The 25,751-nt window shown below is 42.2% G+C and overlaps 1 protein-coding gene across 2 annotated transcripts in view; it reads right to left on the bottom strand.

The window, feature by feature from the left end:
* Positions 1-25,751, bottom strand: part of CCSER1 (coiled-coil serine rich protein 1) — a 1,553,855-nt gene that overhangs the window by 984,319 nt on the left and 543,785 nt on the right. For both annotated transcript variants that reach the window (XM_069743569.1, XM_069743573.1), the window contains exon 5: positions 10,838-10,961. In XM_069743569.1, the coding sequence (XP_069599670.1) occupies positions 10,838-10,961 (124 nt within the window). The remainder of the gene's footprint in view (positions 1-10,837; positions 10,962-25,751) is intronic.

The following is a 25,751-nucleotide window of genomic DNA, read 5'->3' as shown; positions in this document are numbered from 1 at the left end:
TAAATCACTGTTTGGGCACATGCCGGGGCTCGGAAGTGAAGTAGTGACGTTTTGAAATGCAGACTTTGATGGAATGCTCTGTGGGCGTCACGTTGCATTTGCAGAGCCCCTGATGTGGCTTAACAGTAGAAACCCCCCACAAGTGACCCCATTTTGGAAACTAGACCCCCAAAGGAACTTATCTAGATGTGTGGTGAGCACTTTGAACCCCCAAGTGCTTCATAGAAGTTTATAATGCAGAGCCGTGAAAATAATAAATACGTTTTCTTTCCTCAAAAATAATTATTTAGCCCAGAATTTTTTAATTTTCCCAAGGGTAACAGGAGAAATTTGACCCCAATATTTGTTGTCCAGTTTCTCCTGAGTACGGTGATACCCCATATGTGGGGGTAAATCACTGTTTGGGCACATGCCGGGGCTCGGAATTGAAGTAGTGACGTTTTGAAATGCAGACTTTGATGGAATGCTCTGCGGGCGTCACGTTGCGTTTGCAGAGCCCCTGATGTGCCTAAACAGTAGAAACCCCCCACAAGTGACCCCATTTTGGAAACTAGACCCTGAAAGGAACTTATCTAGATGTGTGGTGAGCACTTTGAACCCCCAAGTGCTTCATAGAAGTTTATAATGCAGAGCCGTGAAAATAATAAATACGTTTTCTTTCCTCAAAAATAATTATTTAGCCCAGAATTTTTTATTTTCCCAAGGGTTACAGGAGAAATTGGACCCCAAAAGTTGTTGTCCAGTTTCTCCTGAGTACGCTGATACCCCATATGTGGGGGTAAACCACTGTTTGGGCACACGTCGGGGCTCAGAAGGGAAGTAGTGACTTTTGAAATGCAGACTTTGATGGAATGGTCTGCGGGTGTCACGTTGCGTTTGCAGAGCCCCTGGTGTGCCTAAACAGTAGAAACCCCCCACAAGTGACCCCATTTTAGAAACTAGACCCCCCAAGGAACTTATCTAGATATGTGGTGAGCACTTTGAACCCCCAAGTGCTTCACAGACGTTTACAACGCAGAGCCGTGAAAATAAAAAATCATTTTTCTTTCCTCAAAAATTATGTTTTAGCAAGCATTTTTTTAGATTCACAAGGGTAACAGGAGAAATTGGACCCCAGTAATTGTTGCGCAGTTTGTCCTGAGTATGCTGGTACCCCATATGTGGGGGTAAACCACTGTTTGGGCACACGTCAGGGCTCGGAAGTGAGGGAGCACCATTTGACTTTTTGAATACGAGATTGGCTGGAATCAATGGTGGCGCCATGTTGCGTTTGGAGACCCCTGATGTGCCTAAACAGTGGAAACCCCTCAATTCTAACTCCAACACTAACCCCCCCACACCCCTAACCCTAATCCCAACTGTAGCCATAACCCTAATCACAACCCTAACCCCAACACACCCCTAACCACAACACTAACCCCAACACACCCCTAACCCTAACCACAACCCTAATTCCAACCCTAACCCTAAGGCTATGTGCCCACGTTGCGGATTCGTGTGAGATATTTCCGCACCATTTTTGAAAAATCTGCGGGTAAAAGGCACTGTGTTTTACCTGCGGATTTTCTGCGGATTTCCAGTGTTTTTTGTGCGGATTTCACCTGCGGATTCCTATTGAGGAACAGGTGTAAAACGCTGCGGAATCCGCACAAAGAATTGACATGCTGCGGAAAATACAATGCAGCGTTTCCGCGCGGTATTTTCCGCACCATGGGCACAGCGGATTTGGTTTTTCATATGTTTACATGGTACTGTAAACCTGATGGAACACTGCTGCGAATCCGCAGCCAAATCCGCACCGTGTGCACATGGCCTAATTCTAAAGGTATGTGCACACGCTGCGGAAAACGCTGCGGATCCGCAGCAGTTTCCCATGAGTGTACATTTCAATGTAAACCTATGGGAAACAAAAATCGCTGTGCACATGCTGCGGAAAAACTGCACGGAAACGCAGCGGTTTACATTTACATCCGCAGCATGTCACTTCTTTGTGCGGATTCCGCAGCGGTTTTACAACTGCTCCAATAGAAAATCGCAATTGTAAAACCGCAGTGAAATGCGCAGAAAAAAACGCGGTAAATCCGCCATAAATCCGCAGCGGTTTAGCACTGCGGATTTATCAAATCCGCACCGGAAAAATCCGCAGAGGACCAGAATACGTGTGCACATTCCTAACCCTAACCCTAGCCCTAGCCCTAACCCTACCCCTAACCCTACCCCTAACCCTACCCCTAACCCTACCCCTAACCCTAGCCCTACCCCTACCCCTACCCCTAACCCTATTCTAACATTAGTGGAAAAAAAAAAATTTCTTTATTTTTTTTATTGTCCCTACCTATGGGGGTGACAAAGGGGGGGGGTCATTTATTATTTTTTTTATTTTGATCACTGAGATAGATTATATCTCAGTGATCAAAATGCACTTTGGAACGAATCTGCCGGCCGGCAGATTCGGCGGGCGCACTGCGCATGCGCCCGCCATTTTGGAAGATGGCGGCGCCCGGGAGAAGACGGACGGGACCACGGCTGGATCGGTAAGTATGATAGGGTGGGGGGGGACCACGGGGGGGGGATCGGAGCACGGGGGGGGGAATCGGAGCGCGGGAGGGGTGGAACGGAGCGCGGGGGGCGTGGAACGGAGCACGGGGGGGCTGGAATGGAGCACGGGGGGGTGGAACGGAGCACGGGGGGGGTGGATCGGAGTGCAGGGGGGGTGATTGGAGCACGGGGGGGTGATTGGAGCACGGGGGGAGCGGACACGAGCACGGGGGGGAGCGGAGCACAGGACGGAGGGGAGCCGGAGCAGTGTACCGGCCAGATCGGGGGGGTGGGGGGGCGATCAGAGGGGTGGGGTGGGGGCACACTAGTATTTCCAGCCATGGCCGATGATATTTCAGCATCGGCCATGGCTGGATTGTAATATTTCACCCGTTATAATGGGTGAAATATTACAAATCGCTCTGATTGGCAGTTTCACTTTCAACAGCCAATCAGAGCGATCGTAGCCACGAGGGGGTGAAGCCACCCCCCCTGGGCTAAACTACCACTCCCCCTGTCCCTGCAGATCGGGTGAAATGGGAGTTAACCCTTTCACCCGGCCTGCAGGGACGCGATCTTTCCATGACGCCGCATAGGCGTCATGGGTCGGAATGGCACCGACTTTCATGACGCCTACGTGGCGTCATGGGTCGGGAAGGGGTTAAAGAAGACTGCTTTACAACCCAACCTTCCCTAGAGAGTATTCAATCCTACCTAGATAAATGAAATCTTCCTCAAACCTCTAAAGAGCATTTTACCTCTCTTAAAGGGAACCTGTCAGAAGGATTGTGCACGGTAACCTACACACACTGTCAGGTCGGCACCGTTATACTGATTAAAATAATACCTTGGTTGATGAAATCCGTCTTGTGGTTGCTTTCTAATCTTTATTTTCAGTTTTTACTTAATGAAATACCCGTATCTTGGGGCAGCCTGGAGGGGAGTCTTTATGTTGTGCTCTGATTAGATATTCATAATGCAGACTGCTGACAGGTCACAGATCCCTCAATGACCTGCCCCCTACTTTGCATAATGGAAATCTGTACATACTGATGAAAAAAACAACCTTCTACAGGCTGGTGCCCACCGTGGCACCTGCTCTGCAGCATAATCGCATGTTTAATGTCCCAGTAATAAATGTGGTTGATGTCATTCAGATAGAAAAAAATAAATTAAAATTGTGCCCGCCGTGCCTGCGCAGTAGCAGTTATCGGTGTATATAGCTGTGATCCGATAGCGGCTACTGCACATGTGCAGGTGGCGCCATCTTGCTGGAGAAGAAACAAAAATTCCTCTTCCAAGAAGGCGCCGATGAATAACATCAACCACATTTATTATTGGGTCAGTAAACATGCAATTATGCTGCAGCGTAGGTGCCACGGCTGACACCTGCCTGCAGAAGGTTTTTTTTCCTCTTCAGTATGTACAGATATTCATTATGCAAACTAGGGGGCAGGTCACTGAGGGATGAGTGACCTGTCAGAAGTCTGCATTATGAATACCTAATCAGAGCACCACATGAAGACTCCCCACAGCATTTGATAGAGAAAACTGGGCATTTGGATAGGGTTCTTTCCAGGTTCATTTTTTTAGGTCCTTTAAAATCTGAAATTATGTCCTAATCCTTAGTCTAATCCTAATGCAACAATGTTAGCGTCTGGAGAGCGAGCATTCAGTGGGATGATACCTGGTCTCTGCAGTCTCGAGCCAGCTGATGAGAGCATGCACTAACCCCCCTTGTCTTCACACATATCATACCAGTATTACTCTCAGAATTATGGTGTGGGGTGGTCAGACATGTCTCCCATCAAACATACCTGGGATGTCATTGGTGGTAAGTTGCCAAGGGAGCTGTCAACAGCGGAACTTCATGATGAGTGGACTCAATTGTATTGTGGCAGATGTTTACGAAGAAAACCATTAATAACCACTGTGGTGCAGTTAAAGGTGTAGTGCTGGACGGAAGATATATTTCTCCCAGCAGGATAAAATTTGGCCTGAGTTTTTCCTAATGTTGAGGACCTGCAGTGATGTCACGATCACGTGAACAGCCTATGTGATGGGTACCTCACTTGTGGGTGTGGTCTATGTTATGGATTCTTTTGTTTGGCACATGGTCTGTGTACACAGTGTGAGGAGCTAGGCTGGAGTTAGCCTGATTTGGTTTTGTTGGATTACACTGGCTGCAAAGTTTTGACAAGACTCACAGCAACCCTGGGAATGGCACCTGGTGGACACCACTGACGAGGCAGTCTCTTAGTTACAACCGTCCCATACAAGGGTGAGTTTGAGACTAGTGGTTCTCCAAGTTGGAGTATGTTTGTCTTTTTTTCTTACTTTCTGCTGCCTACTGTTCAGAGTGTTAATAAACCACTGAAGTTTGGACTCTAAGCCTGTGTGTTGCCTCATTACTGCGGCCCTGCCACTGCCTACCAGAGCAAATCCCTACAGCACATTAATATCATGCCAAGGCATGTAAGTGTGTATATTTTTGGGTGTGGAATTTATACTCAATTCTGAAAAAAAGCATATCATTATCTTGTGTATTGAGTGATTTGCATAATTCCACAACTTTTTAACCTTGGTGTTACAATTTCTTTGTTGAAAAGAGTACCTAGCTCCTCTCTTTTTATATTAAGCTGCTTGCAGATAGGACAATGGGTTTAATATGACAGGTACACTTTTAGCTTAATTAAAATGAAATTATTTTTTTTCTGTGCAGCTTCTCTATTCATTTTCTTTCATGAAGCATAGACTCCAGCACAGATGTTGATGGAATGAATGGCTGTATATTCTCAACACTAGACTTCAGACAGAACACTCTGTGCTACATAAATTACAGTACAATGTCAAGACTGCAATTATAGAAAAAGGGACAGATAAGGTAAGAAAGAACGGCATATGTCACGTTACATTTCTGGTCCTGAATTTTTGTGATATGTCTCCATAAAGCAAAAATGTGTACGATAAAATCTGTCACTGAAGTTTTCTGGTGTTTTAAGGTACATGGGCCATAGCTAAATCTTAAAAGCAAAATTAAAAATAGGTACTTTCCTAGTACTGGTTCCCACTATATAGGTCTGCTATTCTGTAGGCATGATATTTTGACACTATTCATATCCTACCCTTTTAATTGATGGTGGATATAAAAAATAGTAACCATTTTCCTCAAAATAGAAAGCTCAATACATAACACCTCTCTCAAGGCTGTCTACCAAGTACCTTACTGACAAAAACAAGGAAACAAAAAAGTGATCCAAACAGTCCAATATGGTATAAAATAGTAAACACTTTATTAAAGGTAAACATCAGGGAACAAATGAATGAGGGAGAAAGGTGCTTAATGCATCAAAACATGCTAGGATGCGGCGCAGGATGCATACAAGTGGTTTTATAATATATAGAATCAAATTGGTAATCAGCCATAGACACAAATATTAGCAAAAAGAGACCCATTGCCCACAATATAAACCGTATTCAATGGAACTGGGTATGAAAATATGCCATATAGTTATTTAGAGTATTCAGCCTAGAGATACTGCTAGGACAAGAGCACCAAATAGAATATATTACCCAAAAGAGTAAAAGAGGGGACACCGCAGCACTTGTTTGTTTCTTTCTTTGTCACATTCATCTTGGCGATTGGTCCTGCTATATGTCCTACATATGAGCACTACAATGACTAGCTTGGTATTTACACATACTCTACCTCTTTAATCATCGTGCCTTAATTATTGTTGAGCTTTCTTTACAAGTAGTGTACCTTACCGGTAAAGTTTAATACATAACACCTCTCTCATGGCTGTCTACCAAGTACCTTACTGGTAAAGTTCAATACATAACACCTCTCTCATGGCTGTATATCACATGCGTTAATGGTGTGCTAATTTCTTTAGTACTACGGTATGTGACTTTATTTTCAATCTGTAAGCCAAAACAAAGCACACATTTATTTTAACTTTTAAGTGAACCATAGACACTTTGCCTACATAGCTAATGTCAGAGTCAATCAGAACTGGGCATCCTACCCCAGGAATGTTGGACATTAATCTTTAGGCAATTCAAAGCTTTCCAACTGCTTTGATATTGATGACCTATCTACTAGAAAGGTCATCAATATCAGATAAGTAGTGGTCTGATATCCTTACCCACACCGAACAGCTGCTTGCAGCTCAGGCAAATGGTGGATATTAACCCCTTTCTGACCTTGGATGGGATAGTACATCTGAGGTCAGATCCCCTGCTTTTATGCGGGCTCCGGCATGCAGCCAGCGGGTAGGGAAAGGGTGAATGAAACACCCAAAAACTCCGCCCATATGAACGGAAAACCGTTCCCGCCAATTTCAGGTGACAGGTTCCCTTTAATACTGGCGTGTTCTTATATGGCACAGGGGCATCTGGCACAAATGCTTAGCTGAAACAACAACCACTTGGCTACTCCCCCTGCAAATACGGACCTTCCCAACCGATGAGCCTGTAATGCAATGTTAATGTGTTACAGTAATCATATCCGGATAAGCTAAAGCATCTTTAACTAACATACAGTTGTAAGTTCTACAGTACATGTGAGAGATTCCTTTCAGCGGTAACATTATTGCATGGGTGCGTAATTACTGTATGGAAAGCATTTTGTAGTTAATCGAGTTAACAAACAAAACACAATCTATATGCCATTTTTTCAATATTATAAGTATATCTTGAGATGCTCCTTTTCAAAATAATAGTCACATTTGTAATTAAGTTGAGTAATAAAACTGAAATGAATACTTCAGATAGAGTCCCAACCGAGTCTCAGAAAAGTTCCACATGCATTTATGATTATACAGGTCAGATAAAAAGAAAAAAGCTATCAATTATTTCACATCTCATGTTTTTGTCCTAATAACTTTCCCATTAATCTTGCATATAACTATAATATATGATGTGATCTTTAGCCGTGGACAGTCATTGCTGCCTTTCTATCTGTTGACATTCTCAAACTATTTGCCTGCGCTTTGCTCACAGTTTGGATTGATCAGAATATTCAATGCTCCGATCGGAGGTAGACGGAATCCTTTTAAAATTCATTTTTCATTTTCATCATTAGAGGAAAAGAATCCTGTTAACATTTATGCTTTCTTCTATCTTCTGAATTATTTACATTTAAATAGCGCTGGGTTTTACGAAAAATATGATATGTATATATTTCTCAAGTAATTGGCTGCTGTTCATTACATTACTGAACTTTATGTTAGTTATATAAGTTGTAATGTGTAAATTGCACTGGACTCTGTCTCGGTTAATGAGTCTTGTTGATACATATTATCAAGCATTCTCGCTCAAAATGTACGAATCGTCATGTGGTAATAGATAAGGAATCAGCAGCTATTGTCATTTAGTATTTTATCTCATTTTTTTTAAACTCGTTTTAGTGATAAATGTCTTGATAGATGATGTTAGATATGTTGTAAAAGCATAAATTTGTATCTTGTTATAGACATCTACGGATATTAATTCTAAAGCAATGTTACAGGCATTGCATTGTACCTTTAACCAAAGTCAACTGCTTTAAAGTAGAATGAATTAATGTATAGACCACTGCACTCATCTGGAGAATAAGAATTATGTAAATATAATGGCAATAAGGTACACATTAACTGAAGACAAGGGTACGCTCTTTAATCTATGTAGAATCAGGAATCTCATTTCATATATTAGAAAACCTGGAGCACATTAGGATATATAACGAGAAAGTGAGGAAGTCAGTCTTTTGGGAGACAAGTTTGTTTGAGGAGAGTCAAACCATTTCCCCCAAATTTTATGGAACTTTTGGAGACACCCACTATTTCTATATATAATATTTTCATATGGTATTATGTCATTAACTATTTTTTTTCATTGCATGATAGTGGGAGATCTCTCAAATCCATCTCAGTGTTATTGCCTTCCTGGCTAGAAACATAGTTTTAAGAAGAAATATTTTGTCAAAATTGTGCCAAATTTCCTCATCTACAACACGTAAGAAACACAGTTCTGGTATACAATCTATCGCGGCTTTAATAATTAGTGATAATGTGGAAAAATCTTCACACCAATAACGTCTTATTATTGTGAAATTCCATATAAGGTGCCAGAAATCCGAGCCCAGTTCTCCACACTTGTGACAACCATCCGAAGATGATCTACCAAACCAATATAGTTTAATAAAGGATTAGACAAGATTGGTGAAATATATATAATTGTATTAGACTATCAGGTTACTAATTTCTGCTGGGGACCCTACAGTATGGGCTTCTAAAGCATCATTCCATTACGCCTCTGTTATTGAATGAATGAGTTTACGCAATTTGTCCTTAACAGGAAGCGGAGTAGATGCAAATTTAGGAGGAATGGGTAAAGCACAGCTATCACACCCGTGGGACCCTAAGTGACAAGTACCCTTATGAGTGGATATCTTGATATAGGCATCCTAGGATGAGAAACCTGATGGGATATTGCATGTCTCAATTAAAGGTATCTATACAAAGCTCTGTATAGAACACCATATTTTGTAGAGTTTTGGTTAAAAGACAATAAAAACTCATTTTTGACACTAAGGTGTAGCATGATGTTATATTGTTTCCAGAATGTAGGGTCTTGTAGGTTTTTAAGGTGTGTAAACTCTGGATGATATACCCTGTCCTGAGGGATGTAAGTCAGGCCATATTGAGAATGTTAAGGATGCAGTAAGCATAGTTTCTGGGCATATTTGCACCTTCTTGACTTCAGAACAGTAATTTAAAGCTACACTAATATAGAAAGTACTAAAGAAACACTACAAGTAGTTGTGTTTTGCGGACTAACCAAGAAAACACCTTAAATATATAATTTTTGTAGTAGTGAGATTAGGATTTTGTGTGCGTGCACTTAAAAATGTGTAACTGTAAATGTTGTAACCTGTATATTAACCACATAAAGTGGAAAGGTGAGAAAATCATCATAAAAAACCCTTAAAATTACATTGAAATAAAAATATTTTTCAAAGGGAAAAAAAATTATACATAATTTTAACTATATTTTGAAACAAATTGTAAATCATATATCTAAATATGACTACAAAGCCTTGACCAAGAACCGATAAAGATAGAAGAGGGCTCATGTTTAAGAACAATAATGTATATGGGCCTTTTGAAGTCCAACAGCCCATCCTAATAATCAATTCCACCTGCTGTGGAGATGGAAGTAGCTCCCCTACATCTTGGGTCCCTGTGCAACTGTTACACCAATGGTGTGTTCACCCTTGGAATGGAAAATTTATTGAAAATCATTTAGTTTTGCAGCACCAAAAATTGGCTATATGACAAAGAATTGTCTTAGCAGGGTCGTCTTATTTTGCTTTAATTATTGTATTGTTAACGTTGTTACTTATGACCTTTGTGTTTGAAACTGTTAAACTGTAATGCGCTGCGGAATATGTTGGCGCTATATAAATAAAGATTATTATTATTATTAGACAAAAATATGCATGATCTTTAGGAGAATATGTTAAACGTATAAGGAAAAGTAGCACATTTTAAAAGTAGAAGAATTTAACGTTGGCAATATCTGCTAGCTTATCCATAAACACATCCTATTTACCAATTATGCCCAGTTCTGTTCTCTAGTCAATACAAACTGACATCCGTAATGCAATTTCCTACTCAATGATGATATCTGCTGACTCGTAACTCAGACATAACAATGTGTTTTCACTTTAATGAAAAACAATCCATATGAAATATGATTCCAGACCACATAATGGCTTCATATAGAACTGCCTGTTCATCAATGTTTTAAACAAGTGATTGTCAGCTAGAGAAAGGTTTGGTTTCATTGAGAATACTTTGTGAAAATAGAAATGAGAGGGACTAATATTACTGAGAGTGTACAAGTGAACATTCGGTGGGTGCTATTAAATAGGTTTTAGTAGTAGTAGTAGTAGTTTAGATTATAATGCGATGTGCACCTGTCATCAGTTAATTGCCGACTTTTTTCACATGAAGCTGCTTCAGGAAGTTGCTGATGGCCTTGTCCATATATCTCTAGAGTATAAGGTCATCATAGAGGAAAGGAAGTGTCCCGCTCAAGACTCTCCTTTATAAGCCAGAGTGGAGAGCCATTCTCTAAGTGGCAAGTTAATTTCCAGCAATTCACAATACAAGGTAACTATGTTATATGACATGTCGGAGTATAAGCGAGTTGTCTAATTAACTATTTTCACTAAGACAAAATACTGTTGATTAGGAATTTTTACATGTAGTTTATGCTCATCAAGAGGTCCTGGAAATAAAAGAACACTTACCTTTTTGTAGGTTCAGTCATTTTTGGATCTTCTTTCAATTTATTTGTTTCACTGGATTGTTCCATATGAGAGAGCACCACTGCTGAACATGACACGATGGACTGGTATGAATCTTCGCGGCAAACTGGAATGAGAAAATGCATAAAGGTTGCAATTTTAGATGAAGTGTTATTAAAGAGATGTACACAAATGTACTATATGGCCCAATACAGCATTGTGGTGGGCAGGAATTTTGTACTGCAAAATAAGTCTATTCTACAAAGTTTTGGGTGTTGCCATATGATGTATTCGTGTGATGTGGTAAAACTGACATTTCCTCCTAGAAGATTTCCCCCTTGTCCTCAGTAAAACTAGCACTCCAATATCCCTCTATCCATGTAATAGTCATAACTGTGTTACAAGTTTTCTGAATGTATTTTAACCACTTTAGTTGAAGGATCTGAAACTCTTAACATCACCGTATTGTAAAATAAAGCAAAATCAACTTTCTCCTACAGTATGTGGCCCAACCTGTGGTTGAGCTTCATAGGAGAACCAGGATTACGATTATGAGGGCCTTTAGTAGGCCCAACTTCCATGGCTACCCTTCAGCTCCTTGGGATCGAGAAGTGAACAGAGATTGGCAGTGGAATTTAAGCAATTAATCTACATTGATTGAGCAAGTAGAAGTTACAGGCAAATGGTGGATATTTAACAACAACTGCCATATAGTTGGTATGAAGTGGGATTAGCTAATGAGCCAGCTTTATACCTTTCTTAGCGACCTATGACGAAAATGGAATTACCAGCTATTTTTTTGCTATATTTGTCCCCAGATATTTTAGCAGCCAGGAATTTTGATTTTTTTCACTGATGTGGATGTATAAGGCTTTGTTTTATATTGCAGAAATTATATATGTACATTTTCTACTGTACATAGAAATAACTTATCACTGCACTCACGTTAAAAATAGCTACATTATATTGTTCTATGTTTGTTTTTTAAGGTTCATGTTTCACACCATATTCCCTGTTGAATTAATTATTTAGATTGAGGTAATTTAGATACCTCATCTGTGTATTTTATTTGTTATGGTGACACAAGTTAGTAGTAGATCTCAGTTGGGTCTGCTAGGTACACGTAGCTTTGATATGCTGGGGAGATGATGATGTCCTACAGAAGTAATCGCAATGCCGATGCTTCTATCCAGTACTTTTTCACCACTATGTAGCCGAAAAAAGGTATTATAAACCCAACCTGCTTCTGTTAGATTGCAGGAGCAGGATCTTTAATCCCACGCCGTAAATTCACACTAACGAGAAATTAAAGGCCAAGGTAATACTGTACCTGATAAAATTATCCATTAAATTTTATGTGGGCTTCCTAAATCGGTTTACAAATGTATACTTGTTTTTGTTTTTAATGGGGAAGAATAATTACGTTTTATCTCCTTATGCATATTGTCAAATCATACCAAATTTTTGGTTTTAGTATACCACATACAATGAACGCTATAAAAAGTGTCTTTCATTCGCAACAGGAACAGCTTCAAACTGCATTGCATTAGTTAACATCCTGTGTATTTTTGTCAGATTATTATTTTTCCTTTTATACTTTTGTTTTATAAATGTTGTAATAAAGCAAATCAATAAATATACCTGAATGCAATCAGGTATTACATAAGTAATATGCTAATATCACCAAAGGAAGTAAGTTAGCGAAGCATTTAATATCGACATCAACATCAATACTGCATGTTCTGTTTATGTATGCCCAAATTAAACGTAATTTTCTTCTATGTATAATTAATTGTATATGCCATTTCCCTCCTACAGACATTAAAGGGGAATAAATCAAATCCACAAGGGAGGCTTCAGTACTATAATGCTAAGATGTTATGTTTGTTGTAAGATAATTTCGAAGAAATATATTTTTCCCATGCAGTAATGTTACTTATTAGCATTTTTAGTACAGTAAGAAAAGTATTAACTAAGAAGAACATTTGTGCATTAAACTGCTGAAAAATATGCTTAATATTTTTTCCTTACAATGCACATAAATAATTGCAATAATAGTTAATTACATTTTGTGGGTTGAATATTTTTTATTTGTATACAAAACTTTAAATTGTATTTTCTTCAGTCGCCATGACAGCGCCACGAGAGAGGGGATCCGCCCTCCAGGGACAGGAAACCTACAGACATAAAAAGGGCGGCACCTCTCTCCCGCATCAGTTGGTTTCCTGTCCCTGACAGGCAAACCTCTTCAGGCAGACCTTGTGAAGAAGGTTATAGAAAGGAAGACTACCCAGTCCTGGCGGTCCAACGCAGGTAGCTGGAGGGCCCCTACCTCGGACTGTCCAGGACGCAGGAAGTACCACACAACAGGGGGACTGCCTTGTGTTAGGTGTCAGCAGAGGGAAGCAGCCTTCAGAACAGCTTGCTTCCTAATGACCCTTTGCCATAGGTACCCAGTAAGTAAGTGGTACCTGCCCGTGGGGCCATGTCTGGCGGGCCTTTCCGGGTCCGGCGCGTCCTGCGGTGGTGAGTGCTTCAGTTCGGACGGCAACCTGCATGTCCAGGTTTCTATGGAGGCGCCGCGGTCACGACCAGAAGGGGCGTTCCCTGACACGGCCAGCGGCGCAGTCTGATGACGCGACCAGGCATGCACGGTGGAGCCACGCCGGATGGTGGCGCATCCCTCTGGATTGATGGTGAAAGCGGGTGTGGCATGGCCTGGGGGGTCCTATTGTCAGCCGGGGGCACGGCCTCGGGAGGGGGAGGCCAGTCCTCACGTTGGTGCTGGGCAGGTCACGTGGAGATCCTGCTGACCCCCATCCGGGGGCGGTACCATTGGGGACATATTTAAGGAAGCATATGGAAGCTGCTGAGTGTCTAAGACCCATTTTTCAAATGGAGTCGCTGGAGCAAGAAGCACCGCAGCTTGAGAAGCGGCAGCAGCCTCAGCCCATTGAAAAGACCCATGCTATCTCCCAGCTGCGATCTAGTGGCTGTAGTCACGCTGGTGGAGCCAAAATTGTTCAGAAGTCAAGCAAGTCCTCAGGTCGTAAAACATTACCGGCCAGGAAGGACCCCCCACTAAGTACCGTACCGTGAACCACACATCTGGGTAAGTGACCTACGTGAAAGTTCACTTAATGATCCTCTGCCCCTCTTTATGTTCCCTCTCTCCTTACTAGGGGAGAAAATGTTCCACCAAGGCCAAGCACAGGGAGTGTGGTGAGTGTGGGGAACCACTCCTGGATAATTATGAGAAAATGTTGTGCAAGCATTGCATACACTGCTTATTAGAGGAGGGAGCCCCTGGCCTTACATCTACCTTAAGAAATATGGTTAGAGAAATCAGAAGTTCTATTAAATCCAAAAAGATAGATTTTAAAAAGGGGAAAAAAATTAGATCCCCAATGTCAGACTTTAGTTCAGATTCGGGTGAGCTAAGCTCAGATTCCTCTCCATCTTCCTCTTCATCCATGGACACTGAGTCGGGACACTCCTGCTTACTACTAGATAGAATTAATCGGCTGGTTAAAGCAGTAAATAATACAGTGGGGATTGAAGAGCCCCAGTCGGAGTGGTCCATGCAGGACATAATGTTTAAGGGGTTAGATAAAAAATCCCATAGATCTTTTCCGGTGATTGATAAAATAAATGCTTTAATTACAAGGGAGTGGAAAAAACTGGAAAGGAAAGGATCGCTTCCACTGACGTTTAAGAGGAGGTATCCATTCGAGGAAGAAGCTTCATCCATCCTCATGGGATAAAGCCCCGAAGCTAGACACGGCAGTAGCCAAAGTGTGTAAAATGACCCCGCTACCGTTTGAGGATCTAGGCAATCTAAAAGACCCATAAGACAGAAACGCTGACGTATTTCTTAAGAGTACTTGGGAAACGGTGGCGGGATCTCTGAGACCAGCAATTGCGGCTACTTGTATATTCCCTACCGTTTTCTTTTTCTCGTATGGGTCATAACCCTTTTTCCATTTAAGGCCTAAGTTTTTCCACTGGGTGAATTGTACTATGTTTAAAATTGTATATATGCTACTAACCAAAGAGGTCCTCTCGTGCTCTGTAAACCAACTGATGCGGAGAGAGGTGCCGCCCTATTTATGTCTGTAGGTTTCCTGTCCCTGAAGGGTGGATCCCCTCTCTCGTGATGCTGTCATGGGCTCCTGAAAAACACTGCTACCGGTAAGTAGCCTACGTATTTCTCAACATTTACAATATTTCGTAGCAAAATACAAAATATTGTAAAAGCAAAAAAGCACACAGGCATAGGCTTTCTAACAGCACCCCCTATTTCAGCCAAATATGCTGTATAAAAGTTCTCATAATTCAGTAAATACTGCACATATTATTTTTAAGTTATGATTCTTCTACGCTTAGGGCAGAATTCTCAGCCAATCAACATTGAGTATCATAGTACAATTGGTGACTTTGTCAAGCCAAGGGTGAGATTAAGAAGGAGCCCACTAAAACTCTGTTGACCAAAGGAAAACCCGAGATACACAGCAAAAATAATAAATTACTGCATTTTTTCATAAGACACACTTTACTATAGGATGCAGCCAAGTTTTAAACATCTGAAAGTATCAAAAATATATTTTCAATAAAGCAAAAAATCCCTAGTATTGTAAATATGCAAATGGGACAATATCATCAAGGTTACATTTATTGCTTATGGGTATGTTCACACAACGTCTTTTTCTGACTACATCTAGAATCTGACTGAAAAAGAGTGAAAAAGACGACAAAATTGAACGCACTTTTGCATGGCACTGCAAAACAAGCAGTGCATATGATCAGTCTTTCTGAAATTCTTTTATTCACTTCAGGCTTCAAAAAACAGAAAAAACGATAAGGCCTCATTCAGTGTTTGGTCAGTATTTTACCTCAGTATTTATAAGCCAAAACCAGGAGTGGGTGATAAAATACAGTGATGACATGTTTCTATTATACCTTTGTTCTGATTGTTCAACTCAAGAATTTGTCTTACAAATACTGAGGTAAAATACTGACCAAATACTGAACATGTGAGTGTAGCCTTACAAATACTGAGGTAAGATACTGACCAAATACTGAACGAGTGAATGTAGCCTTACAAATACTGAGGTAAAATACTGACCAAATACTGAACATGTGAGTGTAGCCTTACAAATACTGAGGTAAGATACTGACCAAATACTGAACGAGTGAATGTAGCTATACAACTACTGAGGTAAAATACTAGCCAAATACTGAACGAGTGAATGTAGCCTTACAAATACTGAGGTAAGATACTGACCAAATACTGAACGAGTGAATGTAGCCTTACAAATACTGAGGTAAAATACTAGCCAAATACTGAACGAGTGAATGTAGCCTTACAAATACTGAGGTAAAATACTAGCCAAATACTGAACGAGTGAATGTAGCCTTACAAATCCTGAGGTAAAATACTAGCCAAATACTGAACGAGTGAATGTAGCCTTACAAATACTGAGGTAAGATACTGACCAAATACTGAACGAGTGAATGTAGCCTTACAAATACTGAGGTAAAATACTAGCCAAATACTGAACGAGTGAATGTAGCCTTACAAATCCTGAGGTAAAATACTAGCCAAATACTGAACGAGTGAATGTAGCCTTACAAATACTGTGGTAAGATACTGACCAAATACTGAACGAGTGAATGTAGCCTTACAAATACTGAGGTAAAATACTAGCCAAATACTGAACGAGTGAATGTAGCCTTACAAATACTGAGGTAAGATACTGACCAAATACTGCTAGTGTGACGGCAGCCTAGTAGTGGCCTAATCATTCTTTAAGTGATTTTCCCTTGGCACTGCTCAGTACACAATATGGAACACATAGAATATAGAACGAAAATACGCATGAGGCATAGTCACTCTTAAAAATGGAAGAAAAGACATAAAAAAGACACTTTTAGAAAAACACTGCCAGCAATTTCACAAGGCTTCTTTTACAGGAAATACTCTTTGGTTATGCTGGTATCTTAAATACTCTGTGAGCACATATCCTTAGAGAGCTCTATATGGAAGTAATATAGGGAGTTAATGAGGTAGGCTAACAATCAACTACTTTAGTGTTTTTTTTTGCAGCATCCACATAATACAGATAGCTTTGCAAGTCATACAAAACTGCTGCATTCACATGACTTTTGGATATGGGATTGATCCCCTTTGCATCTTAAAACAACCATAACTACAATAAACCTAGCCACTGGAATAAATACACAAAACACATAATTTTGGTTGTCTAATTGGCCACAGCTTTATTTAAATCACAGGATTAAAACAATCACAGCAGGAGTCAGGCGAAGTGCTAGTGCATTGGGATTCACAAGTACTGCGATATCCCCAGCTTTCTGACATACAGCACCAGGACAGACAGCCATAAAGGGGCAGCACACACTGGCTTGCCGTTCAAGCAGAGCCAGTAAACTTTCAGGGCACCAATGACCCTATTATCCTCACTCCTGTGCTTAACCACTGTGCCCGCTCCTGATTGACGTTACCATTACAACGTCCTTGAGGCTGGCCACCAAAGCTGAGCCTGTTCATCAGCATGAGGTTTTACATCCTCTATTAGTTAAAATAAGTCCACCTTAACTTGTCTACAACTTCCACCTGACTCCTAATCTGCAAGGTTGTGATGGGTTATAAATTACAAGTCACATTTGACACTTTTAACCATTTTTTTTTAAATAAATCACTTTTGTAAACTTATAAAGTAGATGTCCCTGCAAAAGCATTAAGGAATAAACTTGGCAAACCTTCGACTCACAAAGAGTCATCCTACAGTGCTCAGGAGAGGAAAAACCCTCTGTGGAGGAAACATCTAGGGAACCATGTCTGAAGGATTGCACTTCCCTTGGGCTTAGAGGTTAATGCTAATGTTAACTCTTTATAGCCATGATAAAATTGGACCTGGTACAAGATATACAATGGCAAATTCAACAAATACAATAAAGCATTCATCATTATACAAGCAATAATTAAAACTTTTTAGGACCGTGATTATAAGGGGTGGGAGGGCAGGTGATGTTTCCTCCAGTTCATCCAGTAAGAGAAAGAGGAAGAGAGAGATAGACTGAGAAATACCTCCTCTATATTAGCTCCAACCTGCTCACAGTAGCACACCAGGCACAGTCATACTGTGCTCCTTCCTCTTAAAGCAACATCACTCTTGCTTAAAATCCACACTGCTTTACAAAGCTGCAAGAGTTAGAAGTATACCCCTCCAAAAGTCATGTCCCCTCCTCCGTTTAGTGCTCGGATGGTTTCTGTAGACAATCATAGTCCATAGACACACAATTCTGCAGCATTGCTACATGCATAGTAAATACATACACTGCTCTGCTGCACATAGTGCAACATACACACAGATTTATGTTGTCTATGCACAGAGTAACTCTGTTTTATGCACACACAACTCTGCTGCATGCACACACAACTCCGCTGCATGCACACACAACTCTGCTGCATGCACACACAACTGCAAAGATAAGTTAATGATTCTGATAAGCTAAATGAGAAAATTTATAATCTGAGGTCCGCTGTTAATTTTAATAAACTGCTGGAAAGCTAAATGTGTATATGGGACTAAAAAAAACTTTATTAATATTTCTTTTGCTGATTTCCAGCTTCCTTTTTCTTTTTGTGACCTTCCATCTTTAAACTATGCCACCCGTACATGTTGTAGTGTCTTAGAATTACTAGTAATTTGCTGCTGCACAAAATAGCATAGACTTGAAATGTTACCTTTTGTTATTTATTGCATACAGGGCATGCTTCTGAGCTATTTCTAATGTCAGATTTCATTCCCCCTATCCATCAGAAATGTAGTGTTGTCAGCAATCAGTAACAGCTCTTCTCCAGACACTGAAGGGGTGAGAAAGCTGTTATTACAGGCAGTGCTCAAGGTACATCTTTGGTAATCCAATCTGTCAAAGACAGTGTGCAATATTAAGGGCTCCTCCAGGATACAAGAGCCTGAAGTACACAAACGAGCACTGAAAGTAGGGAAAATAACTTTTCAGAAGCTGTGCGTCTCTGAAAGGAGAATGATTTCATTGGGAAGACAAAACTCTAATAAGTTACAACTTAGACATATTCTAGATGTCACAGGCAATATGTCAGAACCAAAAAGTAAACAGAACAAAAATGTTCTAATTTAATCAAATCAATTTCTACAAGGAGTTTAATTTGTTTTTCTAATAATATTGTGTATTTTTCAGTTACATAATAACTAGTGATGAGCAAACGTGCTCGCCACTACTCGTTACTTGCCCGAGTATCGCTATGCTCGGCGTACTCGGCGAGTAGTGAGAATTTCCGGTATTAATTGGCAGTAACTGCAGTCTCCACCCAGCAGTTTTGGCAGACTTTAGAGACCCAATCATGGTGCAGGGATTGTGTGCCAGACCATGAAACGCTGCAGCCATCTTTCTTGTGGTCGTGCAGTGATTGGCTGGGCCGTACAGCATCATCCCGAGTATAAGAGACCTGGCGCCGACCTGCTTGCTGCTTTCTGTTCCTGTTTCAGCGAGAGTAGGGAGAGCTGCTGCCAAGATACGGTCAGAATCGTGGTTTTAGAAATAGTGTAGGTCTGCAACTCTTACATCCACAACTCCTCAGAAACCAAAAGTCCTTTTTAGGGCTAATTCATGGTTCCTGATATTGCAGCGCTAGGTAGGCAGGGCACAGCTAGGGTTGAGCGAAACGGGTCGGCCACTTTCAGAAGTCGCCGACTTTTGGCAAAGTCGGGTTTCATGAAACCCGACCCGACCCCTGTGTGGGGTCGGCCATGAAGTCGGCGATCTTCTGAATGTGGTATCGGAATTCCGATCCCGATTTCCGATATGTTTGCAATATCGGAAATCGGTATCGGAATCCATATTTAATGTAAAATAAAGAATTAAAATAAAAAATATCGCAATACTTACCCTCTGACGCGCCCTGGTACTAACCAGAACCTTCCTTCCTTCGAATCAGCACTTCCAGGACCTGGCGGTGACGTCGCGGTGATGTCACGGCATGTGATTGGTCGCGCGGCCGCCCATGTGACCGCTCGCGCGACCAATCACAAGCCGCGACGTCACCGAAGGTCCTGGAAGGGCTGATTCGAAGGAAGGAAGGCTGCCGGAAAGAAGTAGGGCGCGTCCGAGGGTGAGTATATTCCTATTAGGTATATACTCACCCTCGGACGGGCCCTGCTTCTTTCCAGCAGCCTTCCTTCCTAAGAATCAGCCCTTCCAGGACCTTCGGTGACGTCGCGGTGACGTCGCGGTGACGTCGCGGCTTGTGATTGGTCGCGCGAGCGGTCAAATGGGCGGCCGCGCGACCAATCACAAGCCGCGACGTCACCGCGACGTCACCGCAAGGTCCTGGAAGCGCTGATTCGAAGGAAGGAAGGTTCCGGTTAGTACCAGGGCGCGTCAGAGGGTAAGTATTGCGATATTTTTTATTTTAATTCTTTATTTTACACTTAAATATGGATCGCGTGGCCTGAAGGAGAGTTTCCGCTCCTTCAGACCCTGGGAACCATTGGAAACCCAATGCACTGCATTGGGTTTCGAGTTTCGGCCGACCCCGACCCCGACTTTTTTATAGGATCGGCCGATTTCACTCAACCCGACTTTTGAAAAAGTCGGGTTTCGTGAAACCCGACCCGATCCTATAAAAGTAAAGGTCGCTCAACCCTAGGCACAGCATATCCACATCAGTGCAATGCCTGCAGGCACTGGATGTGCATCCATTGCTCCCACTGCATCCTTCCCAAAGCTCTCTAACTGCCTGCTGCTGCAGCTTATTTACTGTCTATATACCTATTTTTTTTTCAAAAATTCCCCCTCCCCCCAAAAAAATATACAGTCTGTTCTGTCAGACTGAGGCCTGTTGAAAAGTTATAGTTTGTCAGGCATACGTAACATAGTTGTATGTGCTATCCTTGTTCCCCTTTTTTTTGTTGGTGATTTAAAATCACTGAAAAAGGCCTCATATATCTGCGTGCTCCAAGTTTGGTCATTGGAGGCCGATGTACTTATTTTTTGGCTGTTTGATACTCAAATTCTATACATCGCTATTTAGCATAAAAAAAATTCAAAGGCCACAGATTTGCCAGTGTGGTATTTCCGTTGCAGCCGTCATATATCTCTGTGCTCCAAGTTTGGGCATTTGGAGGCCGGTGTACTTTTTTTTGGCTGTGTGATACTCAAATTCTATACAGCACTATTATGCATAAAAAAATTCAAAGGCCGCAGATGTTAGGGTTTGGTGGAAAGCACCAAATATATATGTATAGATTTATAGGTGCGTTCGCAACCCAGGGTCCACCGTGCAGGAGTTAGACCCGCTGCTAGTAACTGACGGTACTATATGGCGGTATAAGTGAACTCTGTTAGTTCACAGAGTCACTTAAGACAAGAGAACACTGTGCCCTGTTAAGCTCACAGAGGAACACAGCTACCAAATAGAGCGAACAGTGGTCATGCAGTCAGAATAGCACACGCAACACTCCTCACCGGAGGTGCTGGTATTCTAGGGGCTTATTTCAGCTGAACCCTGAAACCACATACATATGACCACACTGGCGCAGAACACATAACTTAGTTGATACTAGCGCATGGCCGAGCGGCCATGCAAACCTTTTATAGCTGCAGCAACTACAGGACCTTCCCAGAGGACCAATGGGAGTTCCTACAGTACCTGAGCCACTTCAGGACCTTCCTAGAGGACCAATTGGAGCTGTTGTAGTACCTGAGCATGTGGCCCCCGACCTCCAATGAGAAGACTTACCCTGGGCATGCTCAGAAGGGAAAAAGCAGGACTTAGTCCCAGAGAAGTCTGCTCGCCGCTGACCAGTACTGGCTACAATGACTGAGCCTGGAAAGGCAGCAATAACCATCCGCACTGTATCAGGCTGAGCCAGACACTGGGACTGACGTCTCCACTGCGGCTGGAGAAGTATGGGAGACCACAGAGGAGATGGTTCGAGATTCCCCCTGTGCAGAGGCAGGAACTCGACCCCTAACAACAAATTTGCGAGTGTGGTTTTTCCGTTACAGCCGTCATATATCTCTGTGCTCCAAGTTTGGGCATTGGAGGCCGGTGCACTTATTTTTTGGCTGTGTGATACTCAAATTCTATACAGCACTATTTCGCATAAAAAAATTCAAAGGCCACAGATTTGCCAGTGTGGTATTTCCGTGTCAGCCCTGATATATCTGCGTTCTCCAAGTTAGCACATTTTTGGCTGGTGAATCACTTTTTTTGCTGTGTGATACACTAATTACATACAGCACTATTTTGGTTTTAAAAAAAGCCACCTATTTGGCAGAGTGTTCTTTCCGTGACAGGACTCATATATGTGCGTGCTCCAAGTTACCGCATTTTAGGCCTTTTTTACACAGTATTTGCTGTCTGTTACACTAGTCCGGAACACTATTTTAGTTTAAAAAAGAAAAAAATGCAGGCCACATTTTGAACAGTGTGGTATCTCGTTAAAAATACTTCTATTTCAAGTTATTATGGCTGCATCATGACTGTGTCAAATGCTCCAACTACTACTACCATCATCTTCATCTTCTGCCTACAGGCAGTCACTGCGCACATAGAAAGTCTGAGGAGCAGAGTGTGAACACTTGGGCAGTGTTGTCTGTTTTCTCCCGCCAATAAAATGTGTACTGCCATAAAGCGAGGAGACATGTGCCAAATGACCGCCAGAGAGCGAGGCACCGTGCGCTCCATGAACGTGAGTACAGCGCACGTGCGCAGTAGAGAGAGACAGTTCATACTCTGTGTTCAGCTTTGCTAAACAATAATTAAAGGGCACAGAGGATGTTGGTATAGTCAGCAAGGTACTCCCTCTGCATTTTTCCAAACTTTGCACTCCTTGTGAGAGTCCACCATGCCTCAGGGCCAGGGCGATTGGAGGGTCTGAGAAAACTCTCCATGAACTTTGCCAGTGTTCCACTGCCTCTGCTGGATTGGAGTTGTGTCTCTCTCACCTGTACTCCTTACTTGGCCAACGAACTGTGACCTCTTCTGCCAGCGTTTTCAGATGGGATTTTTTAAAGAATTCAGCAAAAAGGGCCCTATGGTCCTACAACCTTGTAGTACACCTGACTGCCTCTGGAATAAGAGATATAAAGTTCTCCTTGCAGCGTGGGTCTAGAAGTGTCAACAACACCAATCAGTATTGCCTGTCACCCAAAATTTGGAGAACGCGAGGGTGACGGGAAAGGCAGCGTAACCTAAACTCAGCCATGCGTTATAGACTGCAAACAGTCAATACTTCCGTGTCCTCACCAAAAGCACAACTGACCATGGTCTCCCCCTCCTCCTTGTCCTCAGGCCTCCACTACTTTCAACAAACCTCAGTAATATCATTGTAAATACATTCCCCTGTAGTTTTTATTTCCAGCACCTCATTGTAGATTTTAAGTTGATGCCATGACTAAGACCTGATGGTCGAAACGCGTTGGCGTTGACCACCTGGGACCCCCATCTCTTTTTTGCAAATGTTTGCATTTTAAAGTGTTTCCAATAAATTGACTTTTTAGAAGATCCAATTATTTTATCTTTTTCATTGCTGGCTCTGGACTATGACCTTGACCAAGGCGGCTCCGTGCATGGACATCATTGCACTGTTGAGGGATTGGTGAGCTGACTTATTTTCTTCCCATTTTTTCCTTTTTCCCTATTTTTAGATTTTAAGTTGTCACCCCCATTTTTTTAGTTTTAATTATTGTTATCGCTATAAGTTAGTGTAGATTCTAAGCTGTCACGAGCAGGGTAGTTTTATTTCTCTTTAATTATTGTATTATTGTTATCGTTGTTACTTAGGACTGTTGTGCTTGACACTTTAAATATGTTTACGCTATATACATAACTATAAATATTAATATTCGAACACAGAGAATCAGGATAGAGATGTTAATTATGACGTCATTGCAGCTCACCATCTTGGTGAATTCCTTAAAGTTTTGGAGGATGGTACATATGTCTGACATCCATGTCCACTCATGAGATCTTATGTGTGAATTCAGAACTGAAGACCGATGGCCTTGTTGATGCTGGTAGTCAACAACTGCCCTCTTCCACTCACAAATCCTTTCCAAAATATGCAGTGTAGAGTTCCAATGCATGGGGAGGACATAAAACAACAGTCAGTGAGACATAAGCAGCAAGTGCTGCAGAAGCACGTCAAAGGCGGATGAAGCTCTAGCTGACTTTCTAAAATGTGTACGCAGAGCCTCGTACATTTAATAAGCAGACCTGGCACCTCAGTGTCACTTTTCATAAAACGTTGAACAATGAGATTAAGCACTTGGGCCAGGCATGGCACATGTGTGAGCTCGCCTATACACAGAGCAGACACCAGGTTCCAGCCATTGTCCCACACGACCATGGCTGTCTGTAGGTTCAGCGGTGTCAGCCACAGATCGGCCTGCTCTTTCAGAGCTGTCCAGTGTCCACAAATCTTCATCATTGTGCGGGTTGTCACCTAAGCATATTAGCTTCAGCAAAGCCTGTTGCCGCTTGGCTGAAGCAATGCTGCAGTGCTTCCAGCTTGTGACTGATGTGCTACTTGCAGAAATGGAGGCTGAAGAGGAAGAGGTGGAGTAGCTGAAGACTGTGGGGGTAACCCAGATTGACTAAGGGCCTGCAATACTCGTGGATGGTTGGATGTGCACCATCCCAAGGTCGGACTGGGTCCCGGCTTCCACTATGTTAACCCAGTGTGCTGTTAGTGTGATGTACCGTCCCTGACCACAACCAATAGTCCAAGTGTCTGTGGTTAGGTTGACTTTGCCAATAACAGCATCTTGGAGGGCATGGGTAATGTTTTGGGACACGTGCCTGTGTAATGCCAGGACGCCACACCGCCACAAAAAGTCCCACATGTTAGTTGCCTCGGGGTGATCATCGACTCTGCCCTCTCTTTCAATATACATATCCAAGCCCTTGCCTCCTCCTGCCCACTACAACTCAAAAACAGTTCTAGGATCTGTAGATTCAAAGAAACTGCAAAAATGTTTGTGCACGCCCTCATGATCTCCCGCCTCCACTATTGCAACCTTCTACTGTCTGGCCTCCCCTCTAGTACTCTTGCACCACTCCAATCTATCCTAAAGTCTGATGCCCGAGTAATCCAACTGTCCCTCGGTTATTCCCCGGCCTCTCCTCTCTTCTAGGCCCTTTACTGACTTCCAATTGCCCATAGGCTACATTTCAAAATCAAAACCCTAACTATGACATGCAAAGCCTTCCACAACCTGTCTCCATGCATCTGTAACATAGTCTCCCAATGTCCAACTGGGTCATGGCTTCCTCTATTCTAACCCAGCGTGCCGTCAGCGATAATTACCGTCCTGTTATGTTTGCTAATGACAGGTGTTATGAAGGCAATCCAGAAACACAGTGTGCTTAGCGATCAGAGCGCACACAGTGATCTGACAAATACCCAAAAATACAAGAACGAGCTCTGAGACGTGGAAACTCTGTAGACTGCACACCTGATCCTATCCTAAACACAACTAAAAGCGGCTGTGGATTGCGCCTAACAACTACCTAGGCAACTCGGCACAGCCTAAGAAACTAGCTAGCCTGAAGATAGAAAAATAGGCCTGACTTGCCCCAGAGAAATTCCCCAAAGGAAAAGGCAGCCCCCCACATATAATGACTGTGAGTAAGATGAAAAGACAAAACGCAGGGATGAAATAGATTCTGCAAAGTGGGGCCCGATATTCTAGGACAGAGCGAGGACAGTAAAGCGAACTTTGCAGTCTACAAAAAACCCTAAAGCAAAACCACGCAAAGGGGGCAAAAAAAAACCCACCGTGCCGAACTAACGGCACGGCGGTACACCCTTTGCGTCTCAGAGCTTCCAGCAAAACAAAAGACAAG

Source organism: Ranitomeya imitator, chromosome 1 (genome assembly GCF_032444005.1).
Source record: "Ranitomeya imitator isolate aRanImi1 chromosome 1, aRanImi1.pri, whole genome shotgun sequence".
Taxonomy (NCBI): Eukaryota; Metazoa; Chordata; class Amphibia; order Anura; family Dendrobatidae; genus Ranitomeya; species Ranitomeya imitator.
This window is presented reverse-complemented; position numbering and strand designations above follow the sequence as displayed.